Source organism: Lagopus muta, chromosome 1, assembly GCF_023343835.1.
Source record: "Lagopus muta isolate bLagMut1 chromosome 1, bLagMut1 primary, whole genome shotgun sequence".
NCBI classification, from domain to species: domain Eukaryota; kingdom Metazoa; phylum Chordata; class Aves; order Galliformes; family Phasianidae; genus Lagopus; species Lagopus muta.
In genome coordinates, this window is record NC_064433.1 from 19,701,268 (window position 1) to 19,723,741 (window position 22,474).

The 22,474-nt window shown below is 38.0% G+C and overlaps 1 protein-coding gene across 2 annotated transcripts in view; it reads left to right on the top strand.

The window, feature by feature from the left end:
- Nucleotides 1–22,474, top strand: part of MOV10L1 (Mov10 like RISC complex RNA helicase 1) — a 36,482-nt gene that overhangs the window by 3,226 nt on the left and 10,782 nt on the right. For both annotated transcript variants that reach the window (XM_048935125.1, XM_048935222.1), the window contains exons 3-21: nt 4,275–4,431; nt 4,829–4,941; nt 5,786–5,976; nt 8,154–8,294; nt 8,932–9,161; nt 9,296–9,485; nt 12,307–12,501; nt 13,180–13,291; nt 14,119–14,296; nt 14,893–14,963; nt 15,329–15,420; nt 16,170–16,228; nt 16,716–16,831; nt 18,149–18,245; nt 18,933–19,111; nt 19,598–19,744; nt 20,115–20,236; nt 20,994–21,093; nt 21,515–21,679. In XM_048935125.1, coding sequence (XP_048791082.1) covers nt 4,275–4,431; nt 4,829–4,941; nt 5,786–5,976; nt 8,154–8,294; nt 8,932–9,161; nt 9,296–9,485; nt 12,307–12,501; nt 13,180–13,291; nt 14,119–14,296; nt 14,893–14,963; nt 15,329–15,420; nt 16,170–16,228; nt 16,716–16,831; nt 18,149–18,245; nt 18,933–19,111; nt 19,598–19,744; nt 20,115–20,236; nt 20,994–21,093; nt 21,515–21,679 — 2,655 coding nt within the window. The remainder of the gene's footprint in view (nt 1–4,274; nt 4,432–4,828; nt 4,942–5,785; nt 5,977–8,153; nt 8,295–8,931; nt 9,162–9,295; nt 9,486–12,306; nt 12,502–13,179; nt 13,292–14,118; nt 14,297–14,892; nt 14,964–15,328; nt 15,421–16,169; nt 16,229–16,715; nt 16,832–18,148; nt 18,246–18,932; nt 19,112–19,597; nt 19,745–20,114; nt 20,237–20,993; nt 21,094–21,514; nt 21,680–22,474) is intronic.

The following is a 22,474-nucleotide window of genomic DNA, read 5'->3' on the forward strand; positions in this document are numbered from 1 at the left end:
GAACTTAAGAGGTCGTGCTATTATAAGGAACACAGTCATCACAGTGACTTCAGGCATTGTGTTTCAGTTAGGAGGAAGTGTAAGTTATTAACAGAAGTTATGAAGTGTGAGTTTAACAGCCAGTTACCAGATTTAAAAACTTAATAATTGCTGTTCACTTACCTTTACTAAACTAAATCAACAGACGATGTGCCTGTAAACTAGAGAAAGGAGGTAAAAAAAAAAACTTGAATTGATTTGGGATTTCTGAAGCCTCCTGCCTTTCTTTTATGCCATACATATTCTGATTTGTTTTTTTTTTTATCCTGATTTTGTTTCTTGTTTGAGACATTTTTGTCAGTTGCCAGCAGCATCCAGCAATAACCAGCTGCATGATGGAAGCAAGTTAATACTGTCTTGACATGTGCAGCAATTTGGTTGCTAACAAACCAAAGTAAGATCAGACCCCTCCCGTAAAAATCAAGGATTTGATCCATTTATTATAACATTCCAGGTATCTGAAATTCAACAAACTTGAAGCTCTGTAACTACTTCGCTAATGACTAATGAGCTCAAACTATTTCTGAGTTGTTAGTAGTTCATAAGAATGAGTTTGGGTCATGGTGATGATTTTTTTTTATGTTTTTATTTTTTTACCTGGATTTAAGACATCTTTTTAATACTTGATTCCAGGAAAACTTCAAAGGTTGCATACTTCCATTTTTCTCTGTTTTTTTCCCTCCTTTTATCCAATATATACTTTAGTAATTGTTCATGTTTCTGAAGTAAATAAAATCTCTTTTTGCTCTTAGAAATATATCGGATAACTCCAAGCAGTAAAATGATGGGGGAGCTTTTCTTCAGTGAAACCACTTCATTTTGAAGACAGTGCAGTTCCATTGTTTAAGTGAGATTAAGGAAAAAAAAAAAAAAAAAAGCAGTAGGAAGAGAGTCAGAGTATATGGCTAAAACAAAACATGGAAGGTAATCTAGTGAAAGAGAAGTCTTGCTCTTATTTTATTTTTAGTAGAATCCAATAAGCAAGGAGACGAAGCCTGTCTTCAAAGGATGTGGTAGTCTGTAAGGTCTTGCAAATAAAGGAAAATTATTTAACTGTTCTTCTCAGATTAGAAAAAGAAGTGCATCTGAGATTACTTTTAAACGAGTAATCATAATTATACTGTTTTCTACATTAGAAGTCATGGATTTTCATCTTTGGTTAGAATCATAGAATCACTCAGTTTGGAAAAGACCTTAAAGATGGAGGGAGTTCAACCACAATCTAACCATACTACCCTAACAACCCTCTGCTAAATCATGTCCCTGAGGCCACATCCAAATTTTAAACACCCAGGGATGGTGACTCAACCACCCCCTGGGGAGCCCATTGCAGTGCTTAACAACCCTTTCTGTAAAGAAGTGTTTCCTGATATCCAACCTACACTTACCATGGAGCAACTTGAGGCCATTTCCCCTTGTCCTGTCACCAGTGAGAAGAGACCAACCCCACTCTCACTGTAAGCACATTTCAGGTATTGGAAGGGAGCAATAAGGTCTCCCCTCAGCCTCCTTTTCCCCAGACTGACCATCCCCAGTGCCCTCTCAGATTCAGTTTCTACTTGTAGGGCACACTCTCCAAGCCCTTCACAAGCCTTGTTGCCCTTTTCTGGACCTGCTCCAGCACCTCCACGTCCTTTCTGTACTGAGGTGCCCAAAACACAGTACTTGAGGTGAGGCCTCACCAATGCTGAGTACAGGGGCAGGATTACTCGCACACCATTCCTGATACAAGGCAGGATGCCATTGGCCTTCTTGGCCACCAGGGCACACAGCTGGCTCATCATCAGCCAACTGTCCATCAGAACACCAAAGTCCCTTTCTATCAGGCAGCTTTCCAGCCACTCCTCCCCAAACCTGTAGGGTTGCAGTAGAACAGCACTGTTGTCCCTTCTCCAAAGACGTGTTCTAAATACTTGAATAAAAACAAATTGAATTTGTTCTATACTCTTCATTTAAACTGTGGATCACTTTCTACGTAGCAGCACAAAGTTGAGATGTATTGAGAGCATTGCTTGAAACAGTCAATAGCGATTCAGTCACAGCTTCTGAGCGTAGGGAAATAAGATTCTTTAATCCCTCAGGCAGGAGAAAACAAATAACTTCCTGAAAATGTTATCATACTGACACAAAACTGCATGCAGTATTATATACAATAATGGATAAATGGGGTAATTGTTTCCCTTGATGTAATGGCTTTTTATATCATAGCATATTTTGTAAGCTTTTGGGAATAAATTGATTTAGACTTGTAATTACTCCAGGCTGGAACAGCTTTGTGACTGCATCTCACTTGTGCAAACAGTGTGGTGTTGTTTACAGTAAACGGTGTAAGAGCTGCTGTAATGGAGTGTACTGAGATCTGATCAGTCGTGCTGTTAGCTCAGCAGTTACCATGCGTGATACCACAGGAGGTACGTGCGAGGTGTCCTTTGGACAAGTCTTCCTGCAGACTCACTGTGTAAGTCTTACGTGGACACTATATATTCTCTTAGAGTTCTTTGTCAATTCCTTTGCTAAGCAAGGCTCCATTGTAAGAAGAGCCAACTCAAAGGCTGGTTCAGGGAGCTTCAGTGCCTTGCTCTTGTTTTGAGGCAACACATCAGGATCTGCATCAAGATCTGTATCACAGAATCACAGAATTGTAGGGGTTGGAAGGGACCTCCAGAGATCATCGAGTCCAACCCCCCTGCCAAAGCAGGTTCCCTACACCAATGCATGATCAAGAATAACCAATTAATATCTTGCTTTGTAATGTTCTGGGTGAAAATCGTGCCTCAAAAAATGTCCTGTGAAAAATATAGTAATAGCATTTAACCAGTGTAAAATTATTTGTAGTGTTTGTGAGAAGCTTGGGTGTAGAACTGTTTTCCATCTGTGCATAAATGCTGATCTGCAAAGGATAGACAGCAAGGTATGGACTTTTGTCACTGGTGACTTTTTTTTCCTTATATATTAAGAAAATACATTCTGAGTTTCTAATCTTCCTGTGGAAATGAAAACACTGCAGCTATATTTGTTCCCTTTTCCATTCAGTTATTTTTATTGTTTTAGTTACTTACATTGTTCTAGCTTACTGTTCAGCTTCTTTATTTTGGTTTTGAATTTGTGAACAGTTGCTTTCTGAATTAATTTTTTATGGAACTCTGTCTTAAAAAGAGTAGAATATAATTGACTGTGTTAACTTAATGCTCTGGCTTGTACTGTATGTATATTATTCATTGAAAAGGTTGTCTCTAGGCATTTCATTGAGTTTGTTTAATCACTGCAGACATGCCTTGCATGTTTTCTTTATGCTTTCCTCAATCCTCATGCCCATTAGCCTCATAAAAGAATTTGAGGTCTCCTTTCTTGCACAGTGCAGTTTCTCTACATACCATCTGAGTCAGCAGTTCTTGCTGAACCATCAGTAAGTGCTTCTGTCCAGTGGTATTGATGTTGTTAATGGTTCTACCAGTCCTTGCAGAGAGCAAAGAAACTCTAAAGAGCAAGTGTTTCAACTGTAGAGCAGGGACTTCGGAAGCCCTCCTGGTACTGGCACTTCAATAGCAAGGAAGAGAAATTTCTAAGAATTGTTAGAATGCTTCTGGAGTAAGTGTGCCCAGAGATGCTGTTATCTTTGCCCCAGTGCAGCTAGGGGAAAAAAGGGTTTGTATACATTGACAGTTTGTGGTCTGTGCTCCACAAAGGCCTGCTTAAGTAAATAAAGTTATGTATGAGGTGGTAATAGGGAGAGCACTTAAGAAGCAGATGTTTGGATTTTTCTACTTTCAGTGATGAAAGAATGATTGAGAGGCAGAGTAAAATGCATAATGTGTTCATAAGCAGCATTTTGAAAACATTTATGTTTCTTGCTTGATGTTCTAATTCAGCAGGCCTGAAGATACAGTTTTTGTTGTCAGTATAATGTTAAGAAAACTTCCAGTAGACTTAAACAAGAGCATCAAAAGGACTTTGCAGATTAATTTGTAATTATAGCACTGACAACTATGAAGCATAATGCAACAGACTCTTAAAGGGGAAGGTACTTGCTGTTTAGTACTTGTTTTTTTAAACATATATACAAAAATGAACAACTGCTATGAGTACATAATGATCTGGTAAGGAGATTGACTTCCAGCAGCAGTTGGAATTCTGAGATTTATAATAAGAGCCCTTTTAAATATACATGTTTGTAAGTGTCAGCTCTGCGAATGTTTCTGTTGTGTTTTGTTTTTTGTTTTTTATGATAAAAACAGGTAGATGCAGTCCAGAGTACATGGGGAGACTACGGTACTGCTTGTAGTGCTACTGAACTACATATGAAAATATTAGTTGGTAATATCACCTCTCTCTCTAAGGATGGTGGCTATATTAGTCACAATACTCTTTTCATGATGGAAGATGTCTGTGAAGGTATGTAGGAGCTTTCTTGTTTTTCTTTCTTAATTTCTGCTTATCTGGTAAGCACACAGTCCACATCCCAGAGCAGTTCTGAGTGGAAGTGTGTGTAGTGAAACAAAGAAAAGGAAGCAACCTGTTTGCGCAAAGGAAGCAACGTGATCATTTTCACAGAGCATAATGTACAAGCAGTCATGGTGTACACAAGCATGCTTTCCACTGGCTTCGATTAAGGAGTTTGTCAGAACCTACTGGAGACAGGAAGAGCTGAAAAGAAAAGCTCACACTCAGTGAATCTGAACAACTTGTTGCTTTGGCTGATCACGTTATTTAACTTAAACCAGTTCTGCATGGGGATAATATAAATGTAATAGATAGCAATTGAACTTGAGAAATGTTCTATTTTATGTAGGTTTTAGACCTTGTGTGGGTGACTGTGTGCAAGCAAAGTATTTCATTAATCCAGGAACATGGAACAGTAGAGCAGTTGCTGTGAAGCCTTTGAGATACAAGCGAGTGGACAAGGTAAATTACTGTAAATTTATTTTGACAAGAGGAATCTTGTGTGAAGTGGGGGTTTTGTGGGTGCTTCTGGACTTGCAAGTATTGCTAGATCGTATGTAACACAGTATATTACAAGATATCAACTCCACAAGGGATTATAATGATTATAGCTTATTTATAACTAAGCTTTTTGAAATTGTGTACACATTCTAGTTAGTACAGGGTGATTAATGTATGTACTGGCTATCAATTCTGAATTTGGGTGCATAATGTTGGTCTGGTTACACTGATTGTAATAAGGATGCATGGATTTTCAGACTCTTGATAAATTCCACTTTACTTCTTAGTCATTACTTCTTTTAGTGTTTAAATTGTCCAACTATTGTGTTTTTAAAATAGTAATGCTCCCTTCTTTATTTTCCTGAAAATATTTGTGCCTTCTAGGAAAACTTATATTGATTTTATGGATTACCGTATTTTACTTAAATTTCTATATAGAAAAATATTTTTTTGTTGACTATGAGGAAAGAAATTTCCTTCCGTTTTGACTGCTAATACTGAAGTATAAATTAGGTAAGTTGCTAAGCTGCAAGACAGGTGGTGCAGTTCAGTCAAATGTACACATAGCACTCTCCCGTGGGGCCTAATACTTAGCTAAGTGCTTCTGTTTCCTACACTTTGAGAGCTAAAGACAAATAATTATTCAAGGTTAGAGTTGTATATTTGTCTTTCATGTATTCTGGATCTCTGATTATTCTGTACTGTTAAAACTAGTATGACTAGGGCAGAGAAAACTAAGCATTGGTTCCATGTCTCTTAGCTTAAGCAAATAATACCAAATAACACTGAATAACAACTGTTGCAGGTCCACATTACCAGCATGTGTGGAAGAACTGGTACAGTAGACGAGAGTATATTTTTCACTCTGGATTCACTGAGACTTCCTTATGGCTATTCACCACGTATAAATGATCTAGTGAATGTGGTTGTGGTGGAGAGCAGTCAGTCATTTTATGTTTGGAGAGCTCTCTGCTTGACTCCAGTCGACCAGAATGGGTAACATTTATTCTTTTGTTCTCCTTCCACTTGCTAACAAGTAGAGATAAATTGCAGTTTAATTTTTCTTGTGTCTGTTGGGAAGATGAGAGTGATATAAGCCCTAGCTTTTTCTCCTTCCTTTCCAGAAGGTGGAGGATCTGCACCTATTGAAGAAGTAAAACAGGTTGAGCTCAGAGATATAGCTGGGCAAGGATTGAATTTTACTGAGTTTAATAAATGCCAAGCTCATGCTTTTATTTCATCTGTAGTCTGCATTGCTCTTTTACTGAGGATTGGTCTGTTAGAAACCTTAATAAAACTGGTATTAAATAAAATAGTTAAATATGGGAAGAAGCACAGTTTCGTGAAGTAGTCCACTACACAAGTGCAGAATATAAAGTCAAGTCAATAGCACTTCTGCAGGAGAGATCTGGAGCTGGGCTCACAAATTCAAGCTAGCATTCTTGGTGCAAGCAGTTCTTGGTGGGCTGATTCTTCTGGCAGAAGATAAGCAGTGAACCAATCAGATAGTCCAAAGGAGAGCACCACAGATCTCTGTAAGCCTCAAAAATATTGTCTGTGGGATAATTTACTTTGTTCTGTCTCTACAGAAGATCATAGAATCTTTTGTGTATGAAGGGACCTTTGGAGATCATGTAGTTCATCTCACCTGCAATGAACAGGGGCATCTGCAGCTCAGAGCTCCGTCCAGTCTGTCCTTGAATGTTTCCAGGGATGAGGTATTTGCCACCTCCCTGGACAACTCATTCCTGTGCTTTACTACTTTTATTGTAAAAATAAATAAATCAGAATTTCCATACACGCAGTCTAAATCTTTAGTTTTGAAACTATTTCCCCTTGTCCTATCACAAAAGACCCTGCTAAAGAATCTGTGCCCTTCTTTCATAGAGATCCCTCGTTAGGTACTGAAAGGCTGCTTTTAGATCTCCCTGGAGCATTCTCTTCTCCAGACTGAACAGCCTCAGCTCTCTCAGCCTGTCCTCACAGGGAAGGTGTTCCATCCCTTGCACCATTTTTGTGGCTTTACTCTAGATGTGCTCCAGCAAGTCTGGGTCTCTCCTGTGCTGAGTTCTCCACATCTGGATTACTCCAGTTGAGATCTACACCAGTGCAGAATAGAGGGGCAGGATCCCCTCTCTCGAGCTGCTGGCAATGAATCATTTGATGCAGCCCAGGATATGGTGGGCTGTGAGGACACATTGCTGGCTCATATCCAGCTTACTGTGCACTAGTACACTTCACATCTTCTTCAGCAGGGCTGTGCTTCATCCTTACATCCCCCAGCTTGTACTTACAGTGGGGGTTGCCGTGACACAGGTACAGGAGTGGGCTTTGAGGGTCAGCTCTGATGTAGCTAATGAAGAACAGCTGTGTTAATTTTCTACTTTGCTGCATTGGGTAACTAAGGAGTACTTAGAGTATACAAATATTGGAGACGTTATTAAACTCTTTTGAAATGCCTTTTTAACTAACTGAATAGTCTTTCTAGTGAAGGAGTAGAAACAGTTTTTAAGATGTCTTTTACAAGTAGCCAGTCAGATCATTGAGAGCGACAAGAAGTTTGTGACTTTGGCCTTGTAGGCTTTCTTCAGTAGTGTAACAGTAGTGCTTAAGGTTGCTTTTTGGTTTCCAGCTTTTTTTTTTTTTAACTTTTTTCCGTTTTGTACTTCTTTCAGATTGTTGCAGTAGGCAGAAGATGCACCCCAAGCATTTACATCTTCAAAAACCTTTAAACAGTCTGTTCATTTTCTCTTTCAAGCTCCAGTGCTGAGTAGGACTGTTGCTAAGGACCTGGTCTCTGATGTTTCTTGCTTCAGCTCCCAAGGAGTTCCACAGTAGCTTCAATCACCATTTGCTTCAGCTCTTCAAGAAAGAGCTAGCTTCTTAATCATTTTAATCTCGTATTCAAGTTTTTACCCTGGTTTGTAGTGGTGTTGATGAAAGGCTTGCTGTTTTTATTTTTTTGCTTAAACTAATAAAGGTAACCTAAAGGTTCAGGAAGTGTAAGTAGCTGAGGAGGTCAATTCTCTCAGCTGCTTCTGCATAAACATTGTCACTCTTCTTTGGTATGATAGCTCTTAATCCAAGATACTTCCTGAGTGTGCTGAGTTAAAAAATACTTTTGAAGTCTATTTGTTTCAAGACTACTATTATAAAATTCAATCTTCTTACAGAGAGTCTCAGTCAAATGGACATGATACAGATGAACCTTATGAAAACTTAATGAGAAACAAAGGAGGGCTGGAGGTATCAAAAATAACTGATTTTGGAACTATGAAGCAGGGGGAATCTAGAAGCATGATCGTTTGGATAGAGTAAGCCCTTCTGCTTGTTCTGATCTTTTTTCCATTCCACTACTCTGTAGTCTGTAAACCTCTATTTTGTACAGAAGTCTCTCATTGTTAAGTGTTGTCATTTATGGTTTTCAAATAACTCATGAATACAGGGATTTTGGAGAAGTTTTTCTTGTTAGAATTAATGACATTAGGATGATCTTTTTAAAGAGCCTGCAATTTTCAGAAAGTGTTCTGCAACTTTCCAATCATAAGTCTCTTTTAAATCCTAGTTTTTTGGGTATGGATGCAGAAATGGAGTCAAAACTGAATGTTCTGTTTGTTATGATGTCTTCTTATTTCCTAAGGTTCATTTCCCTATTACTGGGGAGAAGGGTTTACTGTTACTTACAGTTTACAGACAGTATTTCTGTATGTATATTGCTGATTCTTCTGCTGCATTTCATACGGTACTTGATATGACCTAGAAGTACTAACATCTGGCAGAATTCTAGTCCTTGTGAATTAGAAGAAGCAGAGCAGTTTCTTGCTGATAGTGGTTATGAAACAGCGGTGAATTAACCCCACGAACAATTACGATTTTATGTAGGATTAAGCTTCCCGTTATCAATGCTGTCAGTGAGTTTAATTATATGATTAATCTCATAACTACTTCTAGGAATAAAGGGAGTGTACCACAGTCCTTAATAAGCTGCAGATTAGCTGGATGGGTGAAAGACAAGCAATTCAGTTTTCAGATTCCTCAAAAATACCAGAATAGTCCAGCAGCATATCTGTCATCTTCTCCAGCAAATCAAGAAAGCATTGCAAAAGCTGCAGTGAGTTCCTGTGGAGCAGCATCACAGTCATTGACTAATACATCCATTATGAAGAATGGAATCATTTCAGGTACAGTCAAATGTTACCATTTTAAACTGTGTGTGCAGACTCCACAGAAGACCCATAAGTTTGTTTGAAAAGGCTTGTCTATGCTAGCCATAACAATTCTGACAATAGAATTTATTATTATCTGTTTTCTGCAGAAGGAGTAAATCCTCAGGAAATAAATTTATCAAAGACAGAAGAAAACTTTTCCCTGGTTAAAGATCAGAATCTGTGTCATAGAGAAGAGCAGAGAGATGTACAGCAACCAAGAGATGATGCTGATATAACCAAAGAAATTGTCATCCCACCAGGTGGAAAAACATTCATAGTGATCATATGCACAGCTGTGTAAGTATTTCTTTGTACTGATTGATGTAACAGAAACAGATCATAGTGGTAGTTGTCAATCTTAATGATTCTAAGATCATCCAGTCCAACCATCAGCTCATCACCAGCATGCCCACTAAACCATGTCACTCAGTGCAACATCTACCCATTTCTTGAACTTCAGAGGCAGTGACTCTACCACCTCCCTGTGTAACTTGTTCCAGTGCCTAACTGCTCTTTCTTATAAGAAATTCTTCCTAAAACTGAACCTCCTCTGGCACAACTTAGGACTGTTATTTACTTCTCATCACTAATTATCTGAGAAGAGGCCAACCTCCAGCTTGCCACAGCTTCCTCTTAGGAGGCTGTAGGGAGCGATAAGATAAACTCTTATGAGCTTCCTCTTCTCCTGACTGAACAGTCCCAGTTCGTTCAGCTGTTCTTGTGCTTCAGACCCTTTCTCAGCTTCATTGCCTTTCTTTGGGCCTCAGTGTCTTTCTTGTAGTAAGTGGTCCAAAAGTGAGCACAGTACTCAAGGTGCAACCTCACCAGTTGCAAGTACTGAAGGATGTTCACCTTCCTCTCCTGCTGATTACGCTGTTTCTGATACAAACCAGAATGCCATCGTCCTTCTTGGCCGCCTAGGCTCACTGCTGGCTCGTGTTGAGCTGTCAAATAACGCCCCAAATCCTTTTCCTTCTATGCTGCTTGTTAGCTACTCTGTCCCATGCTGATAGCATTGCACGGTATTGTTGTGACCAAAGTACAGGACCCAGAAGTTGGTATTGTTGAAGATTATACAGTTGGCCTCAGCCTGCTGGTCTGTCCTATGCAGATCCCTCTGTAGGGGCTTCCTAGCTCCCAGGCAGATCAATACTTCCACCCAGCTTGGCATCATCTGCAGGCTTGCTGAGGGTGCATTCAATCCCCTTATCCAGATTATCAATAAAGATATATACAGGGCTGGTCCTAATGCTGATACCCTGAGAAACACCGCTATTGACCCTTTGCCAGCTGCATTTAATTCCATTCACCACTGCTCTCTGGGCCCAGCCGTCCAGCCAGTTTTTTACCCAGCAAAGATTACAGCTGTACAAGCCATGGGCTTCCAGCTTCTCCAGGAGAATACAAATGAGGCAGTCATAAAGCCTTTGGCTTTACTAGGTACATTACATCCACGGTCTTTCTCTCATCCATTAGATGAGTCACCCGATCATAGAATGTTGTGAAGTTTTTTTGGTGTAAAGTAAGCTGGTATGCATTAGCAAAGGGTTTAGACATCTGTACTGGAGATTGAACATTCAACACTTAGTTCTGATTTTTTGTCAAATGAAAAGTTAGTAGTTAATGATGAAATATAGTCAGACTAGATATTTTATGGAGAAAGGCAGTAAAGCGAAGGTAACTTTTACAGTTGGTTATATTTTCATTTAGAAGTCAGTAGTTCCATGAGCACTAGAGCTAACATTTCTAGGGTTTGTTGTTTTTTTTTGGCTGATGTGTTTCCTTCAGTCTGAGTACTCTGAAATCATATTCACATTGTTGCATATCCTAATCTCAAACTTTCCTGGTCAGTGACATTAAATGCAAGTTATCTGGGCTGGAGAAAAAAGGCTTTCTTCCTTAAAGTAATAATTCATGGAGGCTTGCAGATTTCTTTGTCACACTCGTTGAAGTAACAGCGCATTAACTTGCAGACCACTTATGTTAACACTTTCAGTGTTGTGGCGGGGGGGGGGAATTTTCATGGGAAAATGATTTTGGTGTAGTTTGAAAAGTAACCTGAGTGTTTGCCCTGCCTTTATGGAGAAAGGCAGGTGTAGAAGGAGCAATCTGTACTTCACTGTGAATGCCACAAAGCCTGAAAATCTTCTAAGAATACAGAACAGTCTGCTCAACGCTCCATGGGAGACAGAAGCATGAAGATAACAAATGTTTGCTGGCCACTTTGAAAGATCACAGAGACTGAAATTCTAGACTTTGAGTCTGCATCGTTCATTGTCTGCACTGAGTGCATATCAGAGAGAAAACAGGCCACAGCTTTAACCTGAATAGGTAGCATTAGTTGGCATGAAAAAGCGGTAATCCTGCCAAAGCAAAAGTGAGATGGAATCCTTCTGGGATGCTCCTATTTCAGACACACAGTAACAGTATTGAACTGTGTCATTAGTGCCAGTGAGAGAATCTGTCTCAGGATAGTTGTAGGAAGAGCTCATTAAGGTGTTTTGGAGCACAAGGTGTATGCCAGGGGCTTTGGTCTTTAGTTCCTTAGAACTGGATCTGAAGAAAACATTCCCTATGTTTTGTTTTCTTTTATTTATTTATTTTTTAATGAGTCATTCCCCAACCCCACTTACACATACAAAGTACAGTTTTTGAGAAGATAAAGGATAGTTTGTGCTTTTTCCACTTGTAGTTAAGACTCAGTTCTGAGTCCCTTTAAGCAAGGCAAAGCTAAGCTGCTGCTGTACGCACAGAAGGGATACTCTGTAGGTTCCTCTAAGGGAAATGTTCGTCTCATCTTGTTCAGGTACAGTAATACTCCTGTCATCTTGTTATTCTGTATCTAGTTAAGGAGAGGGATTTTGCTCTTTAGCCAAGCTTTTGATGAAACAGAAGTTTTTAAGTACTTTATTTTTTTCATTATGCAAGGTGATACTTGGACTGAAGGGACTAGGGAAGGAAGTGAAGTGGGGAGTTGCCCCACGTTAGCAGCTGTTGTATTGCTACTGAATTGGCACGAGAACTACATTTTCACTGGGGAAAAAAGTAGTACTTATGACTGGAGAAAACAAAATGTGTACATGATGATTTTAAGAACGTAACTTTTTCTTATTTGAAGAAATCCTGGATACAATAAAGAGCTCTTGTTGCTTGGTTTTTCTGATTTTACTATTGGACACTGTATTGAAACTACTGTAACAAATGAAGCGGAATTACTAATAGCACCTGTGGAGCCATTTTCTGCAAGAAAGGTTGACATTTCTTCAGTACCTCAGCAAAAGAAGACAACGGTTGCTGCCCCCAAATACAGAAGGTATGGTGAATTGGAGAGGGGAAAAAATACTACTTGTGTAGTGCTGTTGTATATCATTTGCTAAATGTGAAACTGAAAGAATTTGTGCATATTTTCATAAGTATTATAAGCATGTTAATTAATTTCAGACTTTACTGACAGAAGAGTTTTTCTAGTAATGAGCTGCTTGATTTCCTTGCAATCTGTTCAGACAGAAACGCTCTTCTATGTACGTACAAATGTAACTTACAAATCAGATTACTGTGCAGCTGTGTCCTACAAATGAGTTATTTCATATTTTTCGTCTCTTAATCACGTTTGGAATTATTAAATCCTCCAGCAGTTTGGCACCTCTATCAGATAAATTTGTAGATGTTCATCTTTGATTTAGAATTTTTCATTTTGCAAATAATTGCAAATAATTCAAAAAATCTAAATATTAACTTACACTGTTTGCTTAGTTATAAAAATATGACAAAAGGAAAGAGGATAAAAGTAGGTTCATAATGTTTTTGTACAATCAGTAGCTGAAACACCTTTCATGTCAGAATAGCAAACTTAGAATTACAATCTTGAAGCAATCATTGGATTCATTTCATGCGTATGTTTTTTAGTAGCTTCAATGATGTGGCATGTTAATTAGCTTTCCTTCCCATAAAATTTAAAACCAGTTAATGATATGGTATGTTTCTGTTTTAGAAGTAGCAGAAAATTTCCAAGCTTCCTCCCACATTACACCGTACCAAACGAGTTAAGAAGATGCGTGGAGCAGAAGTTAGATATTCTGAGCTTTCAGCCTCTCCTTGCAGAGGTATGCAAGTGTAGATTTGTATAAGGAAATTTATTTTATTTGTCTTTTCAAACTGGCTTTTATTTGGCAAAAATTTGTAGCTCTTAGTGTAATAGAAGATGATAAGATACCATTAGCAAGTAGACTGACTGTCTGTATCCTTTAATTTGAATAGGTTTTTGTGGGTCACAGAATCCAAGCTTTGTAAGAAAGAAAAATGGAAAACTGCAAGATTGGAGAAGTTGTTGATGCTGGGGAGGGATGTTACAAAAGGTGGCGAAAGATCAGCACTGCTGATTAGACTCACATTTAAGTGAGAATGTATTCTAAGTGAAAGCATTCTTTGCTGTTGATTGTTTAGAGAGTTTTGTGCTGCTGGAAAAACCTCTTCAGAGAGATGTGTTAAGCTCTGAGGGGGAAAGTTCAGGTTCTTTCAGCTTGTCACAAGCCGTGTAATAACCAAACAGGGTGGGCTGATGTGACTCTGTCTTTGTGCAATGTACAAAGATTTTTTTATGCTTTCTGGGATTGGTGATAAGTAGAATTCTGTTTCTAAACTGCCCCTGAATTCAGGTGTTGAAACTGTCTTTGTAGTTAGGCAAGACATCATTAGCTCTTTAGCTGACTGGCTGCTTTATCTTAGCTCCAGGGACTATACAAATTCTGTGCTGTCTGTTAAGGGACTTTAAAGGATTAGTTTATTTAGGTGCTGTATTTGTGCACCTTATTTGGCAACCTGGTTGCTGTGCAGTGTAATTTTAGAGATGTTTAGTATAATAAAGATTGATGGGATGAATGCACTTCAGTGTAGAGGTTACAAATGTAATGTATACTGTTCTTCTTTTCAGCATCTTAATCTGGAAAATTATGAAGCAAAGTTTTCTACTCTCTTGTGGCTTGAAGAGATCTATCAGGAAACAGAAATAAAAAATTTTGACATGTGTGGGGTTACTTTGAAAAGGAATGGGAATTTGTTAGTGTTGGAAGTGCCAGGAGTGGAAGAAGGCAGACCTCACCTGGCTGCAGGTAGTGATTAATGCAAGATAAAGCTGAATACTGTGTTGAGTATTCTCACTGCAGTACAAACTCAGTTGCATTGTCATTTACTTAAGGAAGTCTTCAACAAGTTTGAACACAAAATCAGTAATCTAGGCTACTGGACAAGTGAACTGCACTGCTTGTGTCTCACAATCATGCTGTGGCTGCTGTCTGAAGTGGCATTACATAGGTCTGCCATTACAAGTGATCTGTTATTTTCAGGCTTCTGGATGATTTTTTCCACAAAAATAAACACTGCAATGTGGTAGGATCTAAAGAGCAACAGGTATATCAAAATCAAAAAACTACTAATATCTAATACTGTGGTATGCAAGGTACTGTTCAGAGGAGATGTTGAAGGTCTGATGGCATCAATATCTGATACCTTTTAAAATGTAATGTATACTTGTATATAGCAGTTCAGAACTAGTGCCTAATGAGCTATGCATGGATACAGCAAGTTTGCTGTAGGATGTGTTATCATGCGAATCTCTTGTAACCATACCACAGAGAAAGTAAAACTCTCACTGCAGTGCTTCGCTTGTATTTCTTGTAACTGTGTGTTATCTTTTGTTTCTAATTAGGTGATAAGGTGATACTGAAAAGTCAGGTCTATTCTGAGCATATAATAGAGTACATTGCCTATGTTACTGAGGTAAGTAAGGTCTGTCTTCTGTTGAAAATACTGTAACCCACAGGATTCAAAGGGGAAGCTGGCAATTAATTAACAAGATTAGAGACTAGCTTAATCTGCCTTCCTCAAAACAGGTTATTTTTTTTAATGTACTAAGTGATGTATTTTTATTGTGAATTTAGTTTTTCCAGGGACTTACTTTTCTCTAGATTATAATCCTTACCTGCCCTGAAGGCACTCATAAAGTAATCTAGAACTGTAATATGTTGGTTGTTAATAAATCTAGGTGGCTAAGGTGTTCAGTTTCCCAGTAATTTCAAATATGCTTTTGTGTATGAATGACTGAACTCCTCATCAGTACACTGATCTTTGCTTTTTTCCTACAGATATGTAATGAAGATGTTACTCTTAAATGTAATGCTGATTTTGAACGGGCTTACAACTCAGAACCCATGGATGTGGAATTTGTTTACTGCAGGTATTTTTATGCCCTTCCAAAAATCAGCATTGATGAACTACAAGATACATGATTCCTCTAGCAAAGTAAATTTTGAAAACGCATGAGACTGTCTCACTGTGGTTTTGGTGGTTACAGGAAGGGCACAATTAAGCTATTAGGAGCCAACTCTTTCACCTCTTTCCCACTATCCTGCTTGATAAAAGACTGCAGTGGTAGTCATTGTGTACAAAGCATTCTTGTCTTGTGTCTCTGTTTTATGTGGAAGTGATTATTCCACCACCTGGCATTGAAGCCGTCACTGGGGTTGTATAAATTTTCTTTTTCGTTGTATAAATTTTGATTCTTTGTGAGTGTTTTTTATTTCTTAAGAAAAAATTCCACCATTATGACTGGAGGACTGTTTATAAATTGCTGATGTTAACTACTCACACTTTATTTTTGGTGTATTATTTGTATATAGGTGCTTAATCTTCCATTTAAGATCAGTTTTTGCAGAAAGCTTGCATGAAAAACTATCCAACTCTGAGACAAAAGGTCATATTTCTCATTGAAGAGCTGGAGATGTATTAATGCTCATAGCAAAGCTGTTGACTGACATGTCTACAGTATATTTTCCAATAAATACCCTGCAGTATTTCTGTGTAGAACTGTTTTTATAAGCTCTGCTACACAGAAAATGTACTGGTTACCTTAATGCTTCTGTAGTTGATGAAAATCTGGGATTTTACTTTAATCCACAAACTGTTGATCTGCTGTTCTAATAACAGGATTCCTAGCAGGCGGTGCCAGATGGCAGTTGAGCAAGCTAAGTGTCTGGGTGAAAAAGGTACACTTCAGTTGATTTAAGCTGTCTGGAGAGGATTGTGGGGAGTCTTGTGTTTTTTATTGCTTTCACATCAAGGCATACTTAGATGGATGCATTATAGTCTCTTTTTACAGGAATTTTCTGTTCATTTAATTGAAAAACAGCTCTCTAAATGTAGAGGGGGTCTTATTGGCCATCAAAAAGAACATGAATGAAAACTTAAGCTTTTGTAAATAGTTTGAACAGATAAGATCTGTATAAATCATACAGTTGTAGCAATGGTATGTGAAATGGCAGTGTTTTGTGTTACCTCAGAACTTAACTAAAAAGCACAGATACCCTGTTCTGTGTTTGAGCAGAACGGTCCAGGTGATCTTTGCACAGATCTTTTCCACTTTTGTGTTAGGATTATAAACCAGCTATAAAAACATAGAGCAGGGTGATATATCAGCAAAATGTGTGTTCATGTGGTTCTCAATTTTTTCTACTTTCTCTTCTGAACTTGAAGTGTTATTTCCAGAAAAGCTTCTCTTGCAGTCACCACAAGATGTCAAGACCCAGAATATCACTGAGTATTGTGGAGCTGATGATGGCCTTGAGCTGTGTTTCCAGCAGAAGAGTGAGGTAACTGTCTGTAAATGTTTGTTCTAACTCAGCAGCATCCAAATTTGTAACAGATATGTACTTCATGGCTGTTGTTAGCAAGTATTTGTTTTAGCATCAAATAATTGAAGTCACATTCTGCTACTTTCTGATGACAGAAGTTTGTTTGCTTACCCGAAGACAGGAAATTTTATGACAAATGATGCTATTAAGCTAATCCTCTCATCTAGAATGGAAAGTTCTCGTAACAACCTGTATTATAATAATATGAACTGTCAGATTTCCCTTAAACTAGTTTTCATAGCAACTTCTGAGATATGTGAAGTTCTCTCCCTGTGCCAGGTAACATCCCGATCTGTGCAAAGTTACCTAGGCTTTTTTATTGCTTGTTAAATTATAGGAAGAAATTGTAGAGGTCTTTCTTAAAACAACCTTTAGAATGATATTTAGTCCTCTTTCCTATTTTGGAGTAGATTGTCACCAGCACTGAATCAAGTCAGCTTTGGGGTTAGGTTTATTTAATTTTGTTCAGAGGTTCCACAACATCTGTATAACCTTTCTCAATGTTTTACAACATTTCCACTGAATGATTTCAACCCCCAGTTCACAGTGTGAATCTTCTATCTGCAACTTCAGATGTGGCCCCTTGTTACATTATATGCTACTACAAAGAATTGAGAAGCGTTGGTCTCTTATTTATTTTTTTCCTTTTCCTAACTCTGTTTTAAGCCATGATAGACATTAGGCTGCCTATTTACCTCTTCGTTATCAAGCTGGAAAGGATAAGTTGTTTCAGCCTCTCTAGTTCTTAGTAACATGATGTTTCTATACATGAAGCATCCATAGTAACTCAGTTTCCTGAACAGGGCCTGGGGATCACTGTTCAGTTAGTGTTCTCATAGCCTGTCCTGATTCATACAGTTACTCATTCCCAGGTGCAGAGCTTTCAATTTAGATTTTCATGAGGTTTTTTTTATCTTACTGCAAAATTTCTTCAAATGAAGATGAGCCATCAGGCATTTCAGCTAAGGCTGTTGATATTGTGTTGTTTGCTAATTTACTGAGTGTGTATTTGTTCACATCGTAGTTGCTGAAGATAATAATATTTGCCCCATCTTCTTGTATCATCATTAAGTTCTGTCATCTGTTTCTGAACCCACACAATGCCTCTTTCCACCACAACTGTTTGCAGAATCTCTTCTTCACAGATATTCTATTTATTGAAGTAAACCCATTTAACGGGGAAAAAATAAAACTAAGCAATTTCAAGTATTAGTGAAGATGGTTGCTTGTTTCTGTAAAGTTATAAATGTGTTTACCTTTGTTTGATATTTCCAGGTCAGAAAGCTGCAGAACAAGCGGGCAAAATGCACGCCATCGAGGCAGATAAACATTGCAGGTGCAGCGACTGCTTCTGCGGAAACAAGCCAGCTTGGTATATTCTACTACTTTCTTCAGTATTGAAGTATAGCCAGTTCAAGATTGCTGTCACTTCAGACAGACAGGCAGAGTACAGTGTCTTTGAGATGTCCTCATGCTGGCTTAAGGAGAAACTTTGCAGCAGGAAGTTTCATTAGAGCCCTTGTGTGGATTGTTTAAACATCTTCAGTTAAGCAGACTTCCAGTGATATAGTTTGTACTCAGTAAATTAACTGTTCCTAATCGCAACTGGAATATTTCTGGTCACGTTCAGAGTTTCCACTTTGTTGCTGGAATGTCTACCTTGCTGAAAATGGTAACTATTTTTGAAAGGTTTCAGAAAGTGCCTATCATGTCTGTGCTTATCTGGGAAGTGTGACTTCAACAGTTAAGTGCACTGACACTGAAAGAGAGGGATTTTATCCCTTTGTAACAATAACATACCTGAATTGGGAAGCAGATTACTTAGATGGCACTTCTGTCCAGGAGTTAATAAGATTCTGTTGTGGTAAGCTGCAGCTAAACTGAATGAGGTGTAGGGGAATTCCTGTGGTCAGTATGACTATCATTTGTCATTTAGTACTGGTACTGTCTCTGAAATGGAAAAAAATAAATTAAGGCGTAATATGAATTGCGGTTGCTTTAATCTGTGTATGCTTAAAAATATTTTTGCAATTTTAATATGTACTTATCTTGATCATAGTTGAGGAAACTGAGACAATTAAATGGAGAGGTGGTGAATTTTTCAATCCTATGCTTAACAAGCAGCAGAAATTGGCAGTGAAAAGGATACTGAGTGGTGAATGTCGTCCAACACCTTATATTCTCTTTGGACCACCAGGAACTGGAAAAACAATAACAGTAGTTGAAGCTATTTTACAGGTAATGGTGAATGATAAATGGATAGACTCTAATCTTTTCAATGTTAGAACACTTAAGGTGAATCTGTGAGTACCATCACTTCTTTATTTTCCTAGGCAAGATTTGGAAATATTCTTCGTAAGCCTTTTCACTGAGCTATTCAGAATGATGAAATCAATGTGACTTTGGAAAAAAATCCTGAATGGCTTATTTTTATATCTTAAGGCTTTAGTGAATATTATCTAACTCGTGAGTCTAGTACTGCATAATAGATTCTTGAAGCACAGTATGCATTAATGTAATAACCATGCAGTAGTTCTGCTCTGAGTGCACTCAGCTTGAGAACCCTTAAATCATAGATGTCGAGAGTAGTGTTCTTGAACTGCAAAAGCATGGATGATTATAATCTGGATTCTGTATTCAGTGAAATAAAACGGATGTGTTTCAGCTATTGCTACTTTTCCAAATAACCTTTTCTTTTTGTGATGTCCATCTTTTTGAATACAGATACATTTTACTTTACCAGATAGTCGAATCTTGGTTTGCGCACCATCAAATGCTGCAACAGATCTGATTTGCTTGAGGCTGCATCAAAGCAATCTATTAAAACCAGGAGCTATGGTCCGAGTCAATGCTACTTACAGATCTATAGAGGTAAATGCTACAGATAACCAGTAGTATTTCCTTTTTAATATTTTAATCTTCAAATGCTGATTTATTAATGCAACTGTCAGTATTTATTAGGCTGCTGAGACTTGGCTAGGAAAGTAATAACTGATCTAGCTTTTCCAGAAGATGAACTGAAAAATATGTGTGTATGAAACATATCTACAGTCTTGATAGGTGAAGAGAATGCATATGTCTTCTTCAGTCACATTCAACCAAGAATCCATTTCAGTGCATGGGTCTATGTCTAAGGATTTTGTTCCACTTCCAAAATAGTTTTTTTGGTGAATTTTTTAAATTATTCACATAAAAACATCTGGAGTGGTATTTTGCTAAGCACACTGTTTTGTTTCTGCAGCATGTTGATGACATGGTGAAACCTTACTGCAAGGACGGTGATGATATTTGGAAGGCAGTGTGGTTCAGGATAGTAATTACCACTTGCTGTAGCGCAGGAATGTTTTATCAAACAGGAACAAGGTACAGTACTGCAAACAGGAGTATTGTTGAGACATCTGGCTTCCTGGCAAACCTCTTGTTCTTAATAATGTTTCAGCGGAGAATTTCTTCAGAGTAAATGTAAGAAAGCGTCTTGACACGGTTGTTTTTCCACCACAGGCAGTGGGAACCTTAGCTGCGACGTTGCTGTTTACAATCATGTTGTCTTAAAAGCATCTAGGAGTTCCACTAAAAATCACATTGTAATTAGTCTTTTAAATAAAATCTTCATTAGCTGTAAAGAGCCACCATGTGAAGTGCTGTTAAGTAAAGATTCTTCTGGTTTTGCTTTCAGCTTTCTGAAAGGACACTCTTAAGTGTCTAACTGATTTAAGAGTTGTTTTATAGAAATAAAGGCTAGCAGTTGTCTTTGCTAAACCAAGTGCATTATTCAACTGAAATAGTTGGAGATCTTTGAGAACAAGGAAATTTTTCCAAATGTCTTAACCTTACTATAAATAAAGCTATAATTAAGATAAGCAGTGGTTGTATATATGAGAGCATGTAGGAGAACTAACAGATGAAGAATTAGAAGGAAAAACACAAGGCAGACTGCCTACTGCCTTCTGCCTTTTGATGTACTTTCAGCCTTTGCTGTTGTGTGTGTGGAGGTGCCTAGCACACTTGACAGGGATGTTTACAGAATTGCTCAGATCAGCCACGGGGTGGCAGAATTAACTTATCTCGGGGGGGAGAGGGGGAAAATGCCCTGTTCTGAGTTCATGTTATTTAATTCTAGGCTTGGACACTTCACACATGTGATTTTGGATGAGGCTGGGCAAGCAAGTGAACCAGAAAGCCTGATTCCTATTGGATTAATTTCAGAAGTTAACGGTCAGGTAGTTGTCTCAGCATCATCAAAAGATTATTAGCAGTGTGAATGATGCAAGATGCAAGCTGCTGTTCCTGATAATGAGTATGAAGTTGTGAGTACATGTAATAAACCTCACGAATGTACAATTAAGTCAGTTTTAGCTTTTGAACACAGTTTTCATTTTCCACACTTTAACAGAATTGTTTTATGTCTGAAGCTAGTCTGCATCAGAAGGACAGAGTTCAGAATATGAAATATGTCGAAAATATTTATTTTACGGCAGCGGTTTACTTCTCTTCTGGGTCTAACCCTTTGCAAACAAATTAGGTGTTTGGGGGGAAAGCAGAGAGCTTGATGTACGTTCATCTTGGAATTCTGAAGTGTGCGTGTTATTGAGACAGCATTTTATAACAGTTTTAATAGATGTTGGTTTTTTTACTACACAGATAGTTCTGGTCGGAGATCCAAAGCAGTTAGGGCCTCTAATAAAATCTAGAATTGCAGTGGCATTTGGATTAAATATATCCTTGCTGGAAAGACTGATATCAAGAGATATGTACCTGAGAGATGAGGATGCTTTTAGTGCTGATGGATCATATAACCCTTTGTTGGTGAGTAAAGTTAAATTGTTTCACTTTTTTTCAGATAAAGAATGATAAACTATGTTTACTTAACACTTTTTTTCTTTTTTTTCTTTTTTTTTTTTTGTCTTTTAATCCCCATGCTGAGGTTTAAGTCTGGATTGGACATTAGCTTACTAGTAAGTCTTTATTATTTTGAATATGTATGCCAAATAGCAAGGATGCTGTAACTTTTTAAAACCTTTCTATGCTTAAAAACAAAATTTCTTCAGAGTTGGTAAACACGGCGCATGTGTCAGAATTCTCAATAAGGGTTTCATTGTCCAACTTAAAGTAACTTTATAACATAATTCTCCACAAATTCGCAAGCATAATTTAAGCTTTTAACATGAAAAGACAAGTAAAGCTGCCTCTTTAAATGCAAAGATTTTTTGAACATCTTACTTCAGGAAGTGAGGGGAAAAAAAAGGTCTCTGAAGGATAATCTTCTGGATTTTTCTCATATAAGCATCAGAAAACAGTTTTTACAGTTTATGGGAGTACTTCATATTATTTCATGGCATAGAGAAGTATTGTTCCTTTCACCTTTGTGCTGGAACTATGAGGGCTGCTCAGAAAGTAATGCCTCCTATTTTATCATGTTGGCCTACAGCGACAGAGGCAGATATTGGTGATATGGCAGTAGAGGTTGAACCTTCCCACCAATAGTCCACTGCATTCTGTTGCCATTTGACAAATGAGAACAGAGAGGCAGTCCTGACAAAATGGTGTCTGAAATGGAAGTGCATATGAAGCAAAGGTGTGTTATTGGATTCCTCCATACAG